General features: G+C 34.3%; 1 protein-coding gene across 5 annotated transcripts in view; it reads left to right on the top strand.

The window, feature by feature from the left end:
• The window catches only part of LOC119074800 (protein sevenless), a 52657-nt gene that overhangs the window by 24893 nt on the left and 7064 nt on the right, over positions 1-20700 (top strand). For 2 of the 5 annotated variants that reach the window (XM_037181082.1, XM_037181078.1), the window contains exons 2-10: positions 7520-7573; positions 16932-16991; positions 17061-17148; positions 17326-17576; positions 17639-17814; positions 17920-17986; positions 19879-20207; positions 20294-20468; positions 20537-20649. In XM_037181082.1, coding sequence (XP_037036977.1) covers positions 7520-7573; positions 16932-16991; positions 17061-17148; positions 17326-17576; positions 17639-17814; positions 17920-17986; positions 19879-20207; positions 20294-20468; positions 20537-20649 — 1313 coding nt within the window. Of the gene's footprint in view, positions 1-7519; positions 7574-16931; positions 16992-17060; positions 17149-17325; positions 17577-17638; positions 17815-17919; positions 17987-18017; positions 18592-19878; positions 20208-20293; positions 20469-20536; positions 20650-20700 lie in introns of those variants that run through there. The other 3 variants (XM_037181079.1, XM_037181083.1, XM_037181084.1) reach the window with 3 other exon arrangements.

Raw genomic sequence — 20700 nt, 5'->3', positions numbered from 1 at the left:
AATACAGCATACAAAGTCACTATACTGAGTATAGTAAGGCATATTTTAACTGTGAACATCATAGTGATCGATGAATCGCTAAATGTCCACATGTAATGTTATTGTAAATTCGGTTTTAGTTTCTTCTCAACTCATATTCATTTCGAACGTGTATCATATTTGTACAATACGTGCAGCAGCACAGTTTTATTTTGATATTTTTGCGTGTATTAGCACCCATTTACAGTGCTAATACAGAAGAATTTAGATAAAATTGCAAATGTATGTGTGAAATGTTCCGATGCGATGTTGTGGTTGTGTCGATTATTGTTGTGGAATATGTTTGTGTGTTTTGTGTCGTACACACGACAAGTTGTAACTATACATAGGCATTGGAGACTATAATATCGAAAGGATGAACCTCTAAAAAGGTACAAATTTACAGAAATCTATCAGATCAATTTGTTATATCTGCCAAACACAATTTTGACTTTGAAACACAGAGGGCACTGCTTGTAAAATAGAAATAAAACGACTAACTCACAGATGGAGTAGTTTTGAAAACTTTTACGTCAGAGTGTTAAACCTCCCCTTATAATAAAAAAAATGATTTGAGACAATGTCGAATTCGGTTCAGTTCAGTGATATTGGTACTAATCGATTGCGTATTTGCTTTGCTTGTTGTTTTGACTAGTTGGAAGTTTGAAGCCTCGTCAAAACAACAATTTCCAAGCAATTGCGCGCTATACTAAAAACTCTCGCCTCATATCAGTAAATTTCACGAAAGGAGTTGATCCGAGGCGACACCGAGGTCAATTAAGTGTCGGTCTAACGACAAACAGAGGAAGACTTTGAAACACAATGAGACTACATTAAGTCTTTTATCAAATGCCTTTTTTCGTCGGACTTTTATACCGGGGGTTTGTACCCAACTTTACACACGAACTATAAAACGTGAAATATTTTACGACGATTTCTAACCCGAGGACTGACATATCGTGTGCGATAAAATACCGGCATACGATTCGAGTTTCATACGTTTTATGCGACTGGCTACAACATTTCCAACTTTTAGCGCACTAGTGCGATAAAATACGATAATGAGACATTGCACGCAGGTGTAATCGATTACACCACAGTATGAGTCATTACTGTAGATAAACGAAACCTAAACGAAAAGTTATTATTTCTTACTAAATGACTTAATGACTAAAGCAGGGTATGGTCTAATGTCGGCTCGGAGGACATAGAGATTTTGTACATTACAAATAGTGGGTGCGTTGGAGATAAAACGACCGACCGGCAATACTTCTTCTATCATTAATTTCTTCTGTAAAAAGAGAGAATTGCTTTGTCGTTAAATTGATGAACATTTTGCACTACTACAACGTTCGTGGTTTCTCCCTTCGTCTGGGTTTTAAGTTTCGTCTATCAGGACGTAAATTACTACCGCTATCGTGAGTCTGTCAATCGAAATAGTTTTAATTTTTTCGATGATAGATGGTGAATAACAAACTAGGATCAATTTGAATATTGTTTTGTGAAAAAAAAAAGGTTATGACGCTCACTAAAACAACCCGGGTAAAAATTTCAGTCTCAGTGAGACCGAAAAATACGTAGTCTCAAGGGTCTCATTTCGGTCTCATTGACTTTTTCAGTTTGCGAGAAGTCTCAATTTTAATTTATTTTATGTAAATGAATAAGAATGAACGAGAGAAGCTGAGTGGTCTCGTTTCGACTACTTTTCGAGAATGTTTGAGGATGAATGAGTAGTCTTTTTAGACTTTCATTTGTTAGACGTGATGAGGCTGTCCGAGTGGTCTCGGATTTAATACTTTCCGAGACTGACCGAGTAGTCTCATTAAAAAAAAAAAATATTCAAATTTTGAGAACGGAAAAGTGTTCTCATTTCGAGAAAATATTTTATTCGAATTTTGAGAACGGAAAAGTGTTCTCATTTCGAGAAAATATTTTCTTCCAATGTTGAGAACGGAAAAGTGTTCTCATTTCGAGAAAATATTTTATTCGAATTTTGAGAACGGAAAAGTGGTCTCATTTCGAGAAAATATTTTATTCGAATTTTGAGAACGGAAAAGTGTTCTCATTTCGAGAAAATATTTTCTTCCAATTTTGAGAACGGAAAAGTGTTCTCATTTCGAGAAAATATTTTCTTTCAATTTTGAGAACGGAAAAGTGTTCTCATTTCGAGAAAATATTTTATTCGAATTTTGAGAACGGAAAAGTGTTCTCATTTCGAGAAAATATTTTCTTCCAATTTTGAGAACGGAAAAGTGGTCTCATTTCGAGAAAATATTTTATTCGAATTTTGAGAACGGAAAAGTGTTCTCATTTCGACAAAAAAATTTCTTGGACTTTTGAGAACGGAAAAGTGTTCTCATTTGGAAAAAATATTTTCTTGGACTTTTGAGAACGGAAAAGTGTTCTCATTTCGAGAAAATATTTTCTTCCAATTTTGAGAACGGAAAAGTGTTCTCATTTCGAGAAAATATTTTATTCCAATTTTGAGAACGGAAAAGTGGTCTCATTTCGAGAAAATATTTTATTCGAATTTTGAGAACGGAAAAGTGTTCTCATTTCGAGAAAATATTTTCTTCCAATTTTGAGAACGGAAAAGTGTTCTCATTTCGAGAAAATATTTTCTTTCAATTTTGAGAACGGAAAAGTGGTCTCATTTCGAGAAAATATTTTATTCGAATTTTGAGAACGGAAAAGTGTTCTCATTTCGAGAAAATATTTTCTTCCAATTTTGAGAACGGAAAAGTGTTCTCATTTCGAGAAAATATTTTCTTTCAATTTTGAGAACGGAAAAGTGTTCTCATTTCGAGAAAATATTTTATTCGAATTTTGAGAACGGAAAAGTGTTCTCATTTCGAGAAAATATTTTCTTCCAATTTTGAGAACGGAAAAGTGTTCTCATTTCGAGAAAATATTTTCTTTCAATTTTGAGAACGGAAAAGTGTTCTCATTTCGAGAAAATATTTTCTTCCAATTTTGAGAACGGAAAAGAGTTCTCAATTCGAGAAAATATTTTCTTTCAATTTTGAGAACGGAAAAGTGTTCTCATTTCGAGAAAATATTTTATTCGAATTTTGAGAACGGAAAAGTGTTCTCATTTCGAGAAAATATTTTCTTCCAATTTTGAGAACGGAAAAGTGTTCTCATTTCGAGAAAATATTTTCTTCCAATTTTGAGAACGGAAAAGTGTTCTCATTTCGAGAAAATATTTTCTTCCAATTTTGAGAACGGAAAAGTGGTCTCATTTCGAGAAAATATTTTATTCGAATTTTGAGAACGGAAAAGTGTTCTCATTTCGAGAAAATATTTTCTTCCAATTTTGAGAACGGAAAAGTGTTCTCATTTCGAGAAAATATTTTCTTCCAATTTTGAGAACGGAAAAGTGGTCTCATTTCGAGAAAATATTTTATTCGAATTTTGAGAACGGAAAAGTGTTCTCATTTCGAGAAAATATTTTCTTCCAATTTTGAGAACGGAAAAGTGTTCTCATTTCGAGAAAATATTTTATTCCAATTTTGAGAACGGAAAAGTGTTCTCATTTCGAGAAAATATTTTCTTCCAATTTTGAGAACGGAAAAGAGTTCTCAATTCGAGAAAATATTTTCTTTCAATTTTGAGAACGGAAAAGTGTTCTCATTTCGAGAAAATATTTTATTCGAATTTTGAGAACGGAAAAGTGTTCTCATTTCGAGAAAATATTTTATTCGAATTTTGAGAACGGAAAAGTGTTCTCATTTCGAGAAAATATTTTCTTCCAATTTTGAGAACGGAAAAGTGGTCTCATTTCGAGAAAATATTTTATTCGAATTTTGAGAACGGAAAAGTGTTCTCATTTCGACAAAAAAATTTCTTGGACTTTTGAGAACGGAAAAGTGTTCTCATTTGGAAAAAATATTTTCTTGGACTTTTGAGAACGGAAAAGTGTTCTCATTTCGACAAAATGTTTTCTTGGATTTTTGAGAACCAAAAAGTGGTCTCATTTGGCAAAAATATTTTCTTAGACTTTTGAGAACGGAAAAGTGTTCTCATTGCGACAAAAAAATTTCTTGGACTTTTGAGAACGGAAAAGTGTTCTTATTTCGACAAAATATTTTCTTATTATTGATAGGTAGTTGGCACGACTGTATGATAAAGATGATATTATCAGTATTACCAGATAACATGTTAAAATCACCCGCCTAAACAAAATAAATTTAAAATGAATCTTTCGTTCGTAATTGTTCAAATTTTATGCCGCACATTCAAAATCTAATGTTATAAAATCGAGTTAAAGAGTTCAGGTTCTCGAAATGAGAACACTTTTCCGTTCTCAAAAGTCTAAGAATATATTTTTGCCAAATGAGACCACTTTTTGGTTCTCAAAAGTCCAAGAAAACATTTTGTCGAAATGAGAACACTTTTCCGTTCTCAAAAGTCCAAGAAAATATTTTGTCGAAATGAGAACACTTTTCAGTTCTCAAAAGTCTAAGAAAATATTTTTGCCAAATAAGACCACTCTTCCAGTCTCGCACACCCGTAAATGTTAGCAAAGAGACCACTCGTTCAGTCTCGTTCATCCTCAAACATTCTCGGAAAATATTTGAAACGAGACTACTCCATCAGTCTCGGAAGGTGCAAAGAAAAATTATTCGAAAAGAGACCACTCGTTCAGTCTCGAAAAGTATTAAATCGGAGACCACTCGGTCAGCCTCATCACGTCTAACAAAAAAAAATCCGAAAAGACTTCTCGTTCATCGTCAAACATTCTCGGAAAATATTCGAAACGAGACTACTCGGTCAGTCTCGGAAGGTGCAAAGAAAAATTATTCGAAAAGAGACCACTCGTTTAGTCTCGGAAATTGTAACAACGGTTCAAAAATAAAACTGCCAATAGATATATCAGATTTAGCAGCAAGCGTAACGTCGTTGGTGGTCCGATCCGAAAGTTAAGCATCATTGGTCGCGGTTAGTACTTGGATGGGTGACCGCAAAATACATCACAAAATAAAAAAAAAGGTAAAAAAAATCAAAATATTACTAAACATTATTACAATCATTTCAGTCAACTTCTTCTGTACAAATTGGATCTAGTGAATTGTAAGAGAAATGAAAAGTTGTGGCCATCTATGAACTCAACAGAGAAGTAACAAATGACAAAAAACGGGACAGAGAATATGAGACTCAAAAACAGTCTAACATACTCAAAATGTGAGACGTCTCAAAAAGAATAAAAAAAAACTCAAAATGTGAGACCTCTCAAAAAGAATAAAAAAACTCAAAATGTGAGACGTCTCAAAGAGAATAAAAAAAACTCAAAATGTGAGACGTCTCAAAGAGAATTAAAAAAACTCAAAACGTGAGACGTCTCAAAGAGAATAAAAAAAACTCAAAATGTGAGACGTCTCAGAGAGAATAAAAAAAACTCAAAATGTGAGACGTCTCAAAGAGAATAAAAAAAACTCAAAATGTGAGACGTCTCAAAGAGAATTAAAAAAACTCAAAACGTGAGACGTCTCAAAGAGAATAAAAAAACTCAAAATGTGAGACGTCTCAGAGAGAATAAAAAAAACTCAAAATGTGAGACGTCTCAAAGAGAATAAAAAAAACTCAAATTGTGAGACCTCTCAAAAAGAATAAAAAAACTCAAAAAGTTAAAAAAAAAACTCGAAATGTGAGACGTCTCAAACAGTCTTTTTTTTAAAATTATCATCAGACCACCGTCTCAGAAAGTGGAAATGAGACTACTCATCCAGTCTCATACCATCTCAGAAAGTGGAAATGAGACAACTCATCTAGTCTCATACCGTCTCAGAAAGTGGAAATGAGACTACTCATCCAGTCTCATACCATCTCAGAAAGTGGAAATGAGACAACTCATCCAGTCTCATACCGTCTCAAAAAGTCGAAATGAGACTACTCGTTCAGTCTCATACCATCTCAAAAAGTCGAAATGAGACTACTCGTTCAGTCTCATACCGTCTCAAAAAGTCGAAATGAGACTACTCATCCAGTCTCATACCGTCTCAAAAAGTCGAAATGAGACTACTCATCCAGTCTCATACCGTCTCAAAAATTCGATATGAGACTACTCGTTCAGTCTCACACCGTCTCAAAAAGTCGAAATGAGACTACCCATCCGGTCTCATACCGTCTCCGAAAGTTGAAATGAGACTACTCATTTAGTCTCATACCGTCTCCAAAAGTTGAAATGAGACTACTTATTCAGTCTCATACCGTCTCCGAAAGTTAAAATGAGACTACTCATTCAGTCTCATACCGTCTCGAAAAGTCGAAATGAGACTACTCATTCAGTCTTACCGTCTCGAAAAGTCGAAATGAGACTACTCATTCAGTCTCATACCGTCTCGAAAGGTCGAAACGAGACTACTCATTCAGTCTCACACCGTCTCGAAAAGCAGACTACTCTGTCAAACAAGTCTGAATGAGACTACTCGTCAGTCTCTCGAAGTTCAAAAAAATTATTCCAAATGAGACTTCTCTGTCAGTCTTCCAGATTCTCGAAAAATATTGAAAACGAGACTACTCTGACAATCTCATAAAGTCTCAAACATCTTTGAAAAATATTTAAAACGAGACTTCTCCACAGTTTCGGATGAATTATGATGAATTTCGGATGAATTATGAGAACTAAACCAGTCTCAAAGGTCAAAAAAGAGACGTCTCACCTCCATACAAAAAAGCTGTATCGAAAAGACGTCTCACGACCACTTTTTTTTTTACCCGGGAACTGGCAGGAAACTTGGAATGGTTCAGTGGATGTCTTCCAAATAGGCATGGGCGATAATGATAATGATTATCGATAATTATCGATTATCGATAATCGATAATTATCGACTTTTTTTATCGAAAATTATCAAAAAAATATCGATAATCGATAATTATTGATATTTTGATAATTATCAAGATATCGAGAATTCGATATATCGATATTTCGGTCCGAAAATCCGATATTTATCGATATATTCCGATATATCGGTATATTATCATGAATTTTCAGATAAATATCAAAATATCGATATTTTGATAATTATCGAATTTCGATATTTTGATAATTATCGATAATTTTTAAATTATCGATAACGAAATGATTAATCGATTATCGATAATTTCTTTCGATTGATATTATCGATAATTTTGAACGTCTCCCATCCCTACTTCCAAATAATATAAAAACAAATACACAAAAAGTTCTTCTCGAAGAAGGTGGGGAAGTCACTAGACAATCTTCGCTGGGCTTCGTGATCAACTCAAAAGTGTCATAACCTGTTTTTTTTCACAATTTATCAAAATTGCATGTTATAATTTAACGACATGTAATTACAATGCACGTGTCTCTCTTCACTTCGTCACACTAAGATGCTTTTCATAGTTACCATAAATCCCCGCAACGTCAATCAAATAATAGAGAATTTTCTTTTTTATTCTTTAATTAAAAGTTTGAAAATATTTTTCCGTTAAATTTAACTGTTTACAACATTCAATTGTACTTATCTCTTCATTTCAGAATCGAACCAACTCCGAACATATAGACTGCGGCAGAGATTGCTACATATCACAAGTAAGTTGTTTTGAATTCCACATTCAATATTTATTTACATTAAACTGTTTTTTTGCGAAAAGAAGAACGTACAGAGAAGTTGATAATAAAAACAACAACAGTAATTAAAATGAGAAATACTCTAAATTGGAGATTATAAATTTGTATTTTTCGCGCTAAAGTTTATTTGCCTCGTGTTTGCATCGTTTGCATATAAAATATAAATTAATCAACAGACATTCGCTTGATCTCATCCCAATAATATGATGGAACAAAAAAAATTGTACAGAGCGTTAATACACATAAATTGTGCTGCTGCTTTTTTTGCTGCTGTTATATAGGTAGCTTTATAGTACGCAATTTTTTGTTTTGCTTTATTCACGACTGTTTTTCACAACACAGTGTGTTGACGTATATTTAGTGTTATACATAACACACAAAATGGTTTGGTCAATGATTTCATGTGATATGTAACTTATACATCGCGGAGAGAATATTAACGCAACACATCATACACATTTTATATCTCATCAGAGTTGAAAAACGTTATTCTCTGTGCACAAGAATTTTTCATTGAATAGTTGTTTGCGGTGGCCGACCAAGCGTAAGTCCGGCCCGGAAGAAATCAATTTCATGAAAAAAATGTTGTCTTTTTTCGTACTTATGTACAGCAGAGTAGAGTTAAGGTGCATTTAGAAATTTGAAAAAAAAATGTTTTGGATTTGATTCCGTTAGTTCATGATTTTGTCTTACGAAAACATTTAGTGGATGGTCAAAAATTCATATTTTTATGAGAACTGGGCAACAGGTAAAATAGAAATGAAGTCATCACCTCCTGCGTGGTCATTGCTTCACCCTCGTTCATTTTATTAGTTAGAAAATATCACTCGGCAGTACGGCGATCCTTTCATCGTCTTCTGTTGAAACATCTAGAAACACCTGCTATATGACCATTAATGGTTGGTTTGAAACGAGATTAAATAGGGAACGCCGACCACCAAAATTTTTTTTATATTATTAATCAGTGATGGACAAGAACATCACTCAGGAAAAAATCAGTCCGAACGCCTGGGCCGTTTCTGAGAACCAGCAGCTGTGTCGTTCACGGCCGGCAAAGCAGCGGTTGATTCTGACCTATATCGGTAGCGGGACTAATTCTAAGATTTTTTATTTAAAAAAAAATCATCTTGGAACATCTGGTTGGGCAGCTGTAGCCCCAAGTAGTCAAACGATTTTCAATAGACAATATCTTCGAAAGGAAGCAACCGTGAAAGTTTCGGATTGTTGATATGGATGGAGGGTTACAAGCCCTATCCACTACTAGTAACTGATTTTTTAGGTGTTGTCTCTAATGGCCAATTTTTTGACCATATTTTTTTTGCTACCATCGGCGAACTTTGAACACTGCTAGAACGCTTCCAATGTACTTTTTTTCATCAAAACAAGTACAGTTACTTAACCTTAAGCTTAAGCTTTTTAACGATACCAAACATGATACTCATTGGTCGTACCGTTTTTGTTAAATTTTTTGTAGCGAGGTCGCTCTACGACGAAATTTACAAACGAATCTTAAATTTCGAAAGTGTAACTCAGCTACTTCGTGTCCTTTGTCCTTGTTTGATTTTTTCGTGTTATTAGACAACAGTTGAGTGTCGAAGAAGTCAAATATGACTTCAGTACTCTATTTAGAGTGCTTGCTAGAAGTGCTTTGGGGCTTAAAGATAAAGTGACTTCGAAACCTTTATCAAGATCGCTTCCGGTCTATTAGTTAGATACGTGCGGGTAGCTTCCCCTGATGGCAAACAGTCGTACATACAACGGTCATGGCTTATAGATAACTAAATGTAAAATTTAGCAAAATGTATTTAACTAAAAACTATTACGGAAACGATTTCGATTTTTTTTTTCAGAAATGATTATAATGTTATCTCACGCCAATATCATTCTAAAATGCAACTGCAAAGTAACGATAATAAATGAGTTTGAGTACACATTTCTCAGTATTAAAATACGATAAAAAAACACATCAATTCAACTTGACAAAAAAGAACATTGCAACACAACAAATGGATGCAATTTATTCAATACTCCTAAGCGGGAAAATATTTTTTTTTTTTAAATTGAGAAAAGGGTCAAGGAACAATAATTTCATTCGGGATAAAAAAAAATGTTACAGAGATCCACTTAACGAAAATATGAATATGTCAACGGTTTATATTCGAAATTCAAATACGTTCTGTTATAGTTTGTCTGATGGTTGTTGGTTGTCGTTTTTTTTTTTTTAACAAACTGAAAATAAATTATGAATTCAATGAGTGAGAATGATGTATAATGAGGAAATGGACATTGGCATGTGAACAAAAATGAAACAGTTCTGTTTCTAAATACTTTTTTTTTCGAGCCCATGTTAAAGAGTTATGTTATCGAGAAATCAGAGTTTTTTCGATGGAGAAATTGGCCACTTATGGACAGAGTATTTGTGTTAGTAACGGAACACGGTCTTGTTACGCTCGAAACAGTGCCGTAGCTAGAAGATATTGATACTTATGTACCACTCTATATGAATAGTTAAATGTAGAAACGAGATGTTCTACATTAGTGAATTACAAGAAAAATGAAATTTCATTCGTTTAGCTCCGTTTCTTTGATTCGCTAATGTGACAGACCCCGTTTCTGCATTTAAGTATTCATTATGTAGAGTGATGGATTTATGCCTAAAAAGATACTTTAAGAAGAGAGATAGGAAAGGTAGAAAATTTACACTCAACACAACTCGGGAAAAGGGTTTTTTATTTACGGAAGCCGTGTTTTCCCCAACACAGCATACTCACGGCGAGTAACTCGCCAAAAAATCACTTTCTAAATAACTGTTTCGGAAATAAAAAGTGTGCCCTCGCTTGGAAGTTAAGGAACACATGACAAAAAGACTGTTTTGAACCGTTCGAAAAATGTCAAAAATGATAACAATTGAGCGTGTGATTTTTATTCATAGTTTTCGAATCGTGATATTTCTGCCGCCTGCGAAAGGTTCATCCCCACGAGGAAAGCGATTAATCGTCGAGCACTTTTTTCGGGTATAAAAATTATCTGAGCTATAAATGTACAGAGAAAGTTGTATTCCAGATAAAACATCGTTCCAGAGACTCGATTTAAAAACCGAAATGTTTTTATGGGACTTCAACAAATCACTTTTCACTTTTCAAAAAACTATTAAACGTAAACACTCAATGAAAAATAAATTTATGAAAAAAAATGTCTCTAAAAACGACGACCATCAAAATATTCATACAAAATTACTCCCTTATGCGATGACATACATTCATAAATTATATCTCAAGAATGTTTTGAGAATGTAAAACTTTCAACCACCACTTATGCTTCACATTTGTCATTTCTTAAATGGTTTGTTTTTATCTAAAAATGAAAATCCCTTAACTACCATGAAATCAAGTGCATAATATAGCACAGCATTACTTTCATTTGTTTAGACAAAATTATCAAAAGCATTACGTAAATAATGTTTGAGACACTGGCATAACTCACCATAATTACATGAAAACATATGTATATGGCGTGTAAGGGTAGCATGTATACCAAACAGTGATTATCTGCAGACGCATTCTTTTATACAATGTAAACAGCACACGTGAGACTTTTTATTTTGGTGAAATTGTGAATTTTTTTGTTGTTGTTGAAAACGAAAAAATTCTAAACATTCCCATCACATCAATTAAATGTAACATCGAAACGAATCCGAAAATCTCTGAATTTTGTTGTGCTACGTAATGTTAACCAGATAATTGAGCGACCAACACAATCAATTTTTAAAATAAACATTAAACTAAAATGCATCCATCCATTTCCATCCATGAAGAAGAAGAACAAGATGATGGGTTCATATAACAAGCACTTGAATTAACTGACAGAGTTTCTATTTTATGCAAACTCATCATAATGTGGACTAGTTTGACGATGGTGTTTTAGGTTTCAAATAGATTTCATTATGTAAATTTAGGATGGAACGAAGAAATTTTTATGCAAAACTGAAACTTTTGTTCGTGTGCTTGGAACATGTTTAACGAACAAGATAAACATTCAATTGCTCCACTCTGAATTATTCAATTAAATTAATGAAATGACAAATTTGTTCTTGAATTCTTTGTTTCAGTACCACATTTATTTTCCATAATTTACAACTTTTTAACTTTTGATTATAAATCACAAAATATGATTATGATGCAATGAGTGATCTAATAAAAAGAAGATATTTTTCTTTAAAAAATTTCGTTAATAGTTAATGGAGACCAGTAAATCATCATCGTACATACACTATATAAGTCCATTATTTGTATGCTTCTTGATTGCTGTGTAAGAACATTATTTATTATTAATTCCGGAAAGCGAAGGCGTTAATCTACTCAACAGATACTTTTACAATCAAAAAATTTCTTATAAGCTACTTGCGCACACGTTCAACATGTGTAATGCGAGCGAACAGAACGATTTTTTTTAATCTGTTTATCGAGTAGCGAGAAAATGTTTGGTTTATTTTACACGTAAAAGTGCAGCAACTACCTGAATTGTGTCGTTCAATTAGTAGTACAGCACAGCTGGTGTATCGATTCGATTTTTCAATCAAAACTATAATGGGTTCGATATAACCTTAAATAGCTATTTTGCTAACTAGTTAGTAAATGGGGTTGTTTTGCACACTAGATGTGAGTTTGTCTATATGAGCGAAGCATGTTAGCAACGACATTTTATCTTCTGTTACTTAAAATATTCATAATTTTGATGTAAAACCATATCAACCTGTAACTAACACAGAATCGACTACACATGATTAAACAGCCTCGATGAAGCGGGTCTTGGTATATATGAGACTAAACCTATCTTGCCCGTTTCTCTTCTATTATACTCATTGACGAGTATAACCTGAAGTGAATCATAACTCGCCAATCTACACAACAATCGCCTTTTGTACCACACATGGGTTCAGATGGGCTCAGGATCACATGAGTTAGAAGTATGAACTCTATCCAACAGTTCATTCTTCATTCACTCGTTGTTTGATTCTTCTATCGTTGCTTAAAAAGGTCCAACAAAAATTGACTTTTCGCAGCATTCTAAATTTATGCAAACAGCAACAGAAAACAACAAAAAAGTCAAACTTTAGGTCCAAGTAAATTCAGATTCGCGAGTCTAGTCTTTTCCTATGTGGTAGAAAAGGCGATTGTTGTGTTGATTGGTGAGTTCTGATTCACTTCGGGTTATAAAAGAGAAACGGGCAAGATAGCTTTACTCTCATATATACCAAGTTTTGCCTTCATTCGCTTTATATGTAACAGTAACACTCACTCGCATGATATTCTAATGGTTCGTTGCCAATTCGTTTCATCGTGGCTGTTTAATCTAGCAGTTACTTGTGTTTCATAAAATGTGAAGTACTAGATTTGGAATTTACTTAGCCACGCTCAAATTGTGAACGACATTTACTAAATCTAGTACGTCGATCTAACAGTTTATGTTCATAATGTTTGTGTTGAAGAAGCTGAGAAAAGAATGCAATCGGTTGTGAGTTTCTGAGCTAGTTTTGTCGTTTTGTGTTAATCCGGAAGCGCAATTTGTAGATACAAGTGAAAGCACTCAGAATCTTCCAAATATCAAAAGAATTTAGTAAATGAAGGAAGATAGAAAAGAAACTAATGAACCACTTCTCCTAAAATCAAACTTCTTCCAGAACAAATGGTACGATATCATTACTGTCTTCCACTTCCAATTGTACACACACACAATATTATCGACAATTGTTAGAAATTAAATTTGAAGCGAAATATTTTATTTACGCAATAAAATCGAACTCCATATGGTATGCTCACACAAAATACCATATAAAAACCATTTTAACATCTTTGTTGATGGTCTGAGAATTAAATTTTATTTCGCTCAAACGAGTTTATCAACTAACATCAATCATGTCGAATACTTTATCTAGATCATTAATTTGATCGTATTTTTCGTCTATCTCAACAATGTCGAATCAACAGTTTTTTTAAGTTTCTGATTTAGTTTTTTGTTGGTGCCACTAATTTCCATTGAATTTTTGCAACTAGTCAGTACTGGGTTTGCTCAGCATATGCTGCCCATGTTCGTTAATACTTTTACGATATTGCATAACATCAGCGTAAATGTGTTACTATAAAGTACCCGGTCTGGTACGTGAAATACGTTTTTACGAGCTGAATGGAAAAATGTTTTCTGGTTCCAATAATAATGTCAAGGATCAATAGAGCTTAAGAGCGTACAAGGGTTTAGCTGTGGACATAAACCAAATACTATGGCGCCACCTCTTTTAATTCAAATGAAATGCTCATTGTGTCTTCAATAACAAAAGAATCTGGAACATCGAAGACGGCCACCATAGAAATACTGTAAAAACAAGATGGCCGCCGTGGTAGAAAATTTTTTGATTTTACTTAATTTCGTCGAAACAAAAAGGAATATTAAAAAAAGGAAAACATATTTTCGTGGTCAGCGACATAAGGAACGGTTTTGATATAGCAACTTATGTGATTATTCTCGATGTGCTGCTGAAAAAATGTACCTAACGTGGAAAATTTTTTTGCCTTGCAGAGGTGTTTTAATTGTGAAAATCAATTAATTTTATAAATCCGAAAACACATTTCTGTTAAGTAAGGTTCTAATTAACCGTTAATCACCTTCTTGCTGTATTCCATCTCTTGAATCCTGAGAATTATGTTCCTAAACATGCCCTATTTTTCGCGCAATTTTGGTTCTTGTCCGAAGCTGAACCTTTGTACCCTCTTAATAGCATTGACAGCCTGCCAATGACAGGAGAAGGAACTCTGAACATAATTTTCGGTGGAGCTAAAAACTTATGGTTTATCACGTAGCAGTAACAGGGGGAGTACCTATCTGTCTGCGCACAGTTTCAATCCCCGGCGAATCTTCGGTGAATCGCAGATGAATCTTGGGTGAATCGCAGATGAATCTTGGGTGAATCGCAGATGAATCTCGGGTGAATCAGATGAATCTCGGGTGAATCGCAGATGAATCTCGGGTGAATCGCAGATGAATCTCGGGTGAATCGCAGATGAATCTCGGGTGAATCGCAGATGAATCTCGGGTGAATCGCAGATGAATCTCGAGTGAATTGCAGATGAAACTTGAGTGAATCGCAGATGAATATCCGTTAAACATTTACGTCACCACTACTTTCTTATATACAATGTTAATGATATATTAGCATCCAATCCAATCCAGCTTTATATGGATAAAACATGTTGCTGATATGAATATAAGTCGATTGGGAATCGTATACACAAAAACATAATATCTTAATGTTATTATGTTAATCACTTACTGTACATGGTACTATGACTCTTAGAGTTTGGAGGGACATATTTATAGTTTTGTTTTGTATTTTATACATATACACTAACATACATGGAGAGATAATTTAATTTTAATAGAAAATTTTTCTTCTTAAAGACATTTACTTTTGACCTTATTCACTCGACTCAACAGAAAAAAAAAAGATTCCGTTTTAATATTAAGTTGATAAAGTGGATCATTCTGGGTGCACATGTCAATAATATAGAAAAGAAAATTGAGATTTGTGTACAAAGAAATAAACTAGGAAATATAAGTTAAATTATAAAATTCATTTTTCTCAATAAATGAAAATTGAGAATCGTCTAAAGAGCAGAGTGCGAAGTCTAATTATTGTATTTTCTGCAATCAATACGAAATATTTGATTAATCAGAAACAAAGAACATCATCAACATTAGCAATTAATTGAACTGTCGTTTTTCTGTACTCACCATAAGCCTTCAACACGTCACCTTACTTCTTACCAACTAATTATCTGATATCTACGACGGCGGGGGTAATGTTGCTTGATTGTAAAATGTATGTTAAGAGGAATGAAGTAATAGACCAAGAACCAGTGAACGTATCAGACTGTCATAAGGCCAAGGCACATGCCATATTCGACACTTTAATTTTTTAGCTCTATCTAGAGGGACCCTATAACGATACGATGGTATGCGCCAATTCTATATTTCGGCAGTCGAACACCGCAGAAAATCCAAATTGGTGACCAAATGAAAGTATGGTCCCGAATGATGAATGCAATCTAGAAAATAAAATTTTTAGTCAACGGTCTGGCATGGTGTGCCTTACAAGTCATATCTTAGAATTTTCAAATTGATTGTATTTAAACCTTGACGATATTTTTAACTAGAGTAATTCCTAACATATTATAATGATTATACATCGCGATACGCTCACCGTCTCTGCAAGGTTAAAGGATCAATGCGGCTATTGTTGGATTTCTCTTCGACAAAGAAAAATGTAACACAGCCTGATTAAAAGCATCTATTCCATCTATTCTGAGATCTATTCATGCAAAAACTGTAAATTAAATGATTTGTCGTTAAAATATAGCTATCGGAAAGTAACATTTTAAAATACGCTGCTTCAATTGCATCCACATCTTTCTATCGGGTTCAATCTAAGTTTTGCGTGGTTGACAGTCAATTAAACCTTATCCTTACCACATTAACCCTCGACAATACCATTAAAGTGATAAACACTCTTGTCCGTTAAATAAGAATGTTACTTATCGTCTATGACTCGAATATATTATCTGATCGTTTGAACCCTTTTTTATTTTTATGTTTTTAAATTTTCATTTTTAAATTATATTCGACGTATACAAGCCTCAGTTCAACAAACTAATAAATCAAAGTTTTTGGAGATAAAGTGACTGGGTAGACGACCATCACTTAATATACATTATTTCGTAGGATGTTGGAAAAACTAAAACTGGAGAAAAATTCATAGATATTTCCAATGTATGAAATATGTCTGCCGAGAGGCGTATGAGTGAAATAACATAAAATTGAAATAGCTTCAAATTGATGGTCTGTCAATTATATATTTTTGGAATACAATTACTTTGGTGAAATGGGTTTTTCCACTAAAAGCAATTCTATAATTAAATCGAAATTTACAGTAACTGAAATGTGTAGCGCAATGAATCTTTCCGATGGATTAAGAACGGGTGCATATTTCACCTAAATTTCTTTAACGAATTTCGATGAATATTGAAACGTTTGTAAAGTTAAATTATATATTTTTGTACAATTGTTTTCGTCGCATGCTCTTAACAGAGCTTGATGATAAAAGTTCAAAAGTCTATCGCTACATTCTTAGATTAGTCAAAATAAAAAAAAAGTCTGCGACAGAGAAATTCATTTAAAAACATCTAAATCTAAGCTCTACAATCTCAAATCAGCTTTGTTAAATTGTGTTATTTAATTAATTAATTTTTTTGTCTCTCGATGATTTCAGTGTACCTTAGGATGTCAACTTTGGGACAAGGCGCTAGATTCATCTTGTAAATCAATTTGTGTAAGTTTCCATTTGATTTTTTTTCCGTCGTACCGAACATAAAATTCGAATGAAAATTTTTCCATTTAGAATCAAACTGAAGAGGAAGACTTGAAAGAACTGTACTGTGTGATGGGCTGTAACAATGCCATAAATCGATATTTCAACTGGTTGATAGGTAAGATTTGAAGAAATAGACATTCCAGAGAGTTATACTCTAGAGGTGACGTGGTGGCGACATTGCCACTGGCCAAATGTTTAAAAATGACAATGTCACCACACCATGCCAACTCTCTAGTGTAACTCTATGGGTAATTGAATTTGACATTAAAATGTATAATTGAAACATGACTAGATGAGGTCGGAACACCGTCTGCACCGGCTCTGGTTGCTGATAGTTTAACGGCCACATCATTATCACTGGAATGGGAAATTCCTCCGCGGTTATTGAAATTTACGAAAGGAAAGTCATACATCACCAAGAGCTACTTGGTGCAATGGCGTTACGAGGAAGTGGTTGGTGATTGGAAATTTTGTCGCAACCAAAGTATGGGCGACAATTCAACCGTTCGGGTGGATAACCTTCAACCATACACAAAATATCGAGTAAATTTACCAACAAAATGGCGAATCCATCGAAGACTCACAAAAATGTTTATCTATTGCAGTTTCGTGTAGCGCTCATACTATCGTCCAACCACGAGAAAGAGTTGTTCTCCGAGCAAAGTGTAATAATCAGCACTTTGCCGATGGGAAAACCATTATCGGAGCCAGCAATAGTAAGAGCGGTTGCTATCGATCACACACGGATATCCATTTCATGGGAGCCTGGTCCATTTCCGAGGTCAATTTTTTTTTTGCCAATTTTTGTTTTTGGTTCATTTTGGACATTAAAAAATGGACCAGGCTCTGGACGAATGTTGAAACTTGAATTTTATTTTCATTTTAGGGGTCCGATATTGTCATATGTGCTACAGATCAATGATAATCGACCGAACGGCTATTTTGCTTTAAAGGTTAAACAAAACGAAAAAAATTAATTTGAATTTCGTGTGCAATTTTCTATTTTACCTTTGTTCGCACAATTTTCTTATCTTTTGCACAACGTAAACTATAAATTTTCTATTGACTTTTTGAAGCTGATTGTAGTTCGCTGTAGTGATCAAATTTTGTTAAAAAATTTTGCACAACTTTTTGCTGATGAATTTTGCAAACATTATCGAATCCGGCTCTGGATAAACTAGACCGAAAGGCATTGCTTTTAGGTCATTTCCTTTACGAATGCATGCATATGTTACACACACTCTATTTACAATTCTGATCATTATTTAACCGATTTCTAAACGAAACAATAATTAGTGGCCTTGAATTACCGACCTGTAATCGAATAAAATTCTGTTCTTTGAGCATCATTACACAAACGCCAGCTATAAAATACGAGATACAGAAATAAAAACCTATTCATAGATCAATGATGATAGCCTTTTCAAAATGTTTTTTTTAAATCCATATTTTGTTATATTGATCTGGACGCAGCACAAGCATCACAATGGCGCATGTAATAGTTGGTTTCGTTGTTCTCTTTTTTTGCACGTATCATAATGAGATGTACACGATTTTGGTATGATGCAAGTTTTATGTTATACGAATTTAAACCCATCACCAACATTCTCACCAATGTATTCCGATTCATCATTTGATAGTGCTGTACGAAATTGTTCGATAATCTTCATTGCATTTTCAATGCATGCCCTTTTGCAATATATCTGAAAATCGATGATTTTTATAGCAAAAAATGCAGATCTCACTTGGGCCTGCTTATCAATAGAGAATGCATTTACCGACGTCACTAACCTGTCACAGACGGCAAGCATATTAACAGTTTTACCATCTGATCTTCTACTTCATTTGATCAAAGATTTTCAAAGATTTATTTCAGAAATCTTTTACTTCATTTGTTTTGAACGTGTCTTTTGCTATATAAAACCTCATCGGTCAGAGCTTGTCGTTAATTATTGCTGTCGTTGTCGATAACAGATGACAGCAGTCTGTAACAAGCTAAAACTTCGGCAAATATCATCTGCAGACTGTTGTTTGTATATTAATGGCTAATTGGATATTTTGTATATATAAGACTTGGAACAGGTCAGGTAAACCCGAAACCTGACAACCTGAAGTTAAGTGATCTTATCTGACAATAATATGAATTGCCCTTACCTGACACTAAGAAAAATTCAAGTCTGGTCAGGAATTTTTTTTTATGTCAGGTCAGGTCAAGTTCAGGTCATTCTTACAAATTGTCTGAACCTGACCTGAATCCCAGAGGTTGTATTTTTCATGATTTGACCAGAACCTGACCTGTCCCGAGCTTTGTACACGAAATTGTCGGTAAAATTGCTACTGTAGCACGATGGTACCTCCTTGCGTAACCCAGTCGTTGTACGTTAGCTGGAGTGAATAAACACATTTTGAAGTCATTACAATACAAACAACAGGCCGCAGCTGATATTTAACGAAGATTTAGTGACTTCAGTAAATGCATTTCAGTTTTATCTACCATCTTATCAAATAATCGATCCAAAATTTTGAAACCTTTTACCTTTGGTTATAATTGAAGACTGGAGAGTAGTGCAAATGATCAGATTCCACATAATTGAAAGTATTTAAAAAATCGCATGCACACTGAATGGAACGATTACTATTATATTAGCATCTTATACGTAGGTACTTTGCCAATTACTACATCTAAAAACTACTAAAAGTGGCTCAACTTTTCATCTTACTTTACTAAACGATACTAACTTTACGCTTATTACATTACCCGCTCGCATGCACGGTTCAGCTTATAAAACAAAATCTTCCAAACCCAAAATCGAACTTCCATACTCAAACGACTCATAACTTCCAGGACATTCCAGCAACAGACAATTTTGCCGTCATTGACAAACTGGAACCATCAACGGAATATTCGGTGTCCGTTAAAATGACGAATACTGTTGGCGAAGGACCTCCTGCAATGACAGTTGTCCGTACAATGGATGCACCAGACATTCCGCACGAGGAGCCAAAGACCAAACTAATTTTGTGCGCCGAATACAAAGTGTTGTCACAGGGAACGGAACTGTGGTCAGACTCTGCACAGCGGATTTACTCGAGCGATGAACGGATCACGGGTGTAGCAATCCATATCGCACAGAAACTGATATTTGTGGCGGATGAGGCTCGGTATATCTACAAGTATGTTTTCAATTTGTTACTTTGGAATGAGACGATGGTAAGGTTCAAGGTTCACCGTTATGCTCATCACAACATTTGTATTGTAGAGCTCCGTTGGATAATGAGAATGGGAAGAAAGAGATCATTTTGAGACCGGATAGTTCTGCAAGTACGGCGCCACTATCGTTACAAGTTCAGGAAATGTCGAGACCGTTGGACTTGTCAATGGACTGGTTGAACAATCATTTGTACATTTTAGAAGAAATCCGAAATCCCGTAAGAGTAAATATTCAATTTTCATTCTTAATGTTTTCGATAGTTTTACTCGTCTTACGCCACCGTTCTTTCAGTCACAAAAATTATGGCGTATTTCAAGGTGCGATCTGAATGGTGCAGGGTTAACAGTGGTGCTCGCTGGATTAATGAAACAACCGAGTCACATAGAAGTGGATCCATACAATGGGTAAGTAACTTGACTTCAACGGAGACAAGCAGAGCCAACAATTCCCACATT

The sequence above is a fragment of the Bradysia coprophila genome, unplaced genomic scaffold (assembly GCF_014529535.1).
Source record: "Bradysia coprophila strain Holo2 unplaced genomic scaffold, BU_Bcop_v1 contig_151, whole genome shotgun sequence".
NCBI lineage: Eukaryota > Metazoa > Arthropoda > Insecta > Diptera > Sciaridae > Bradysia > Bradysia coprophila.
This window is presented reverse-complemented; position numbering and strand designations above follow the sequence as displayed.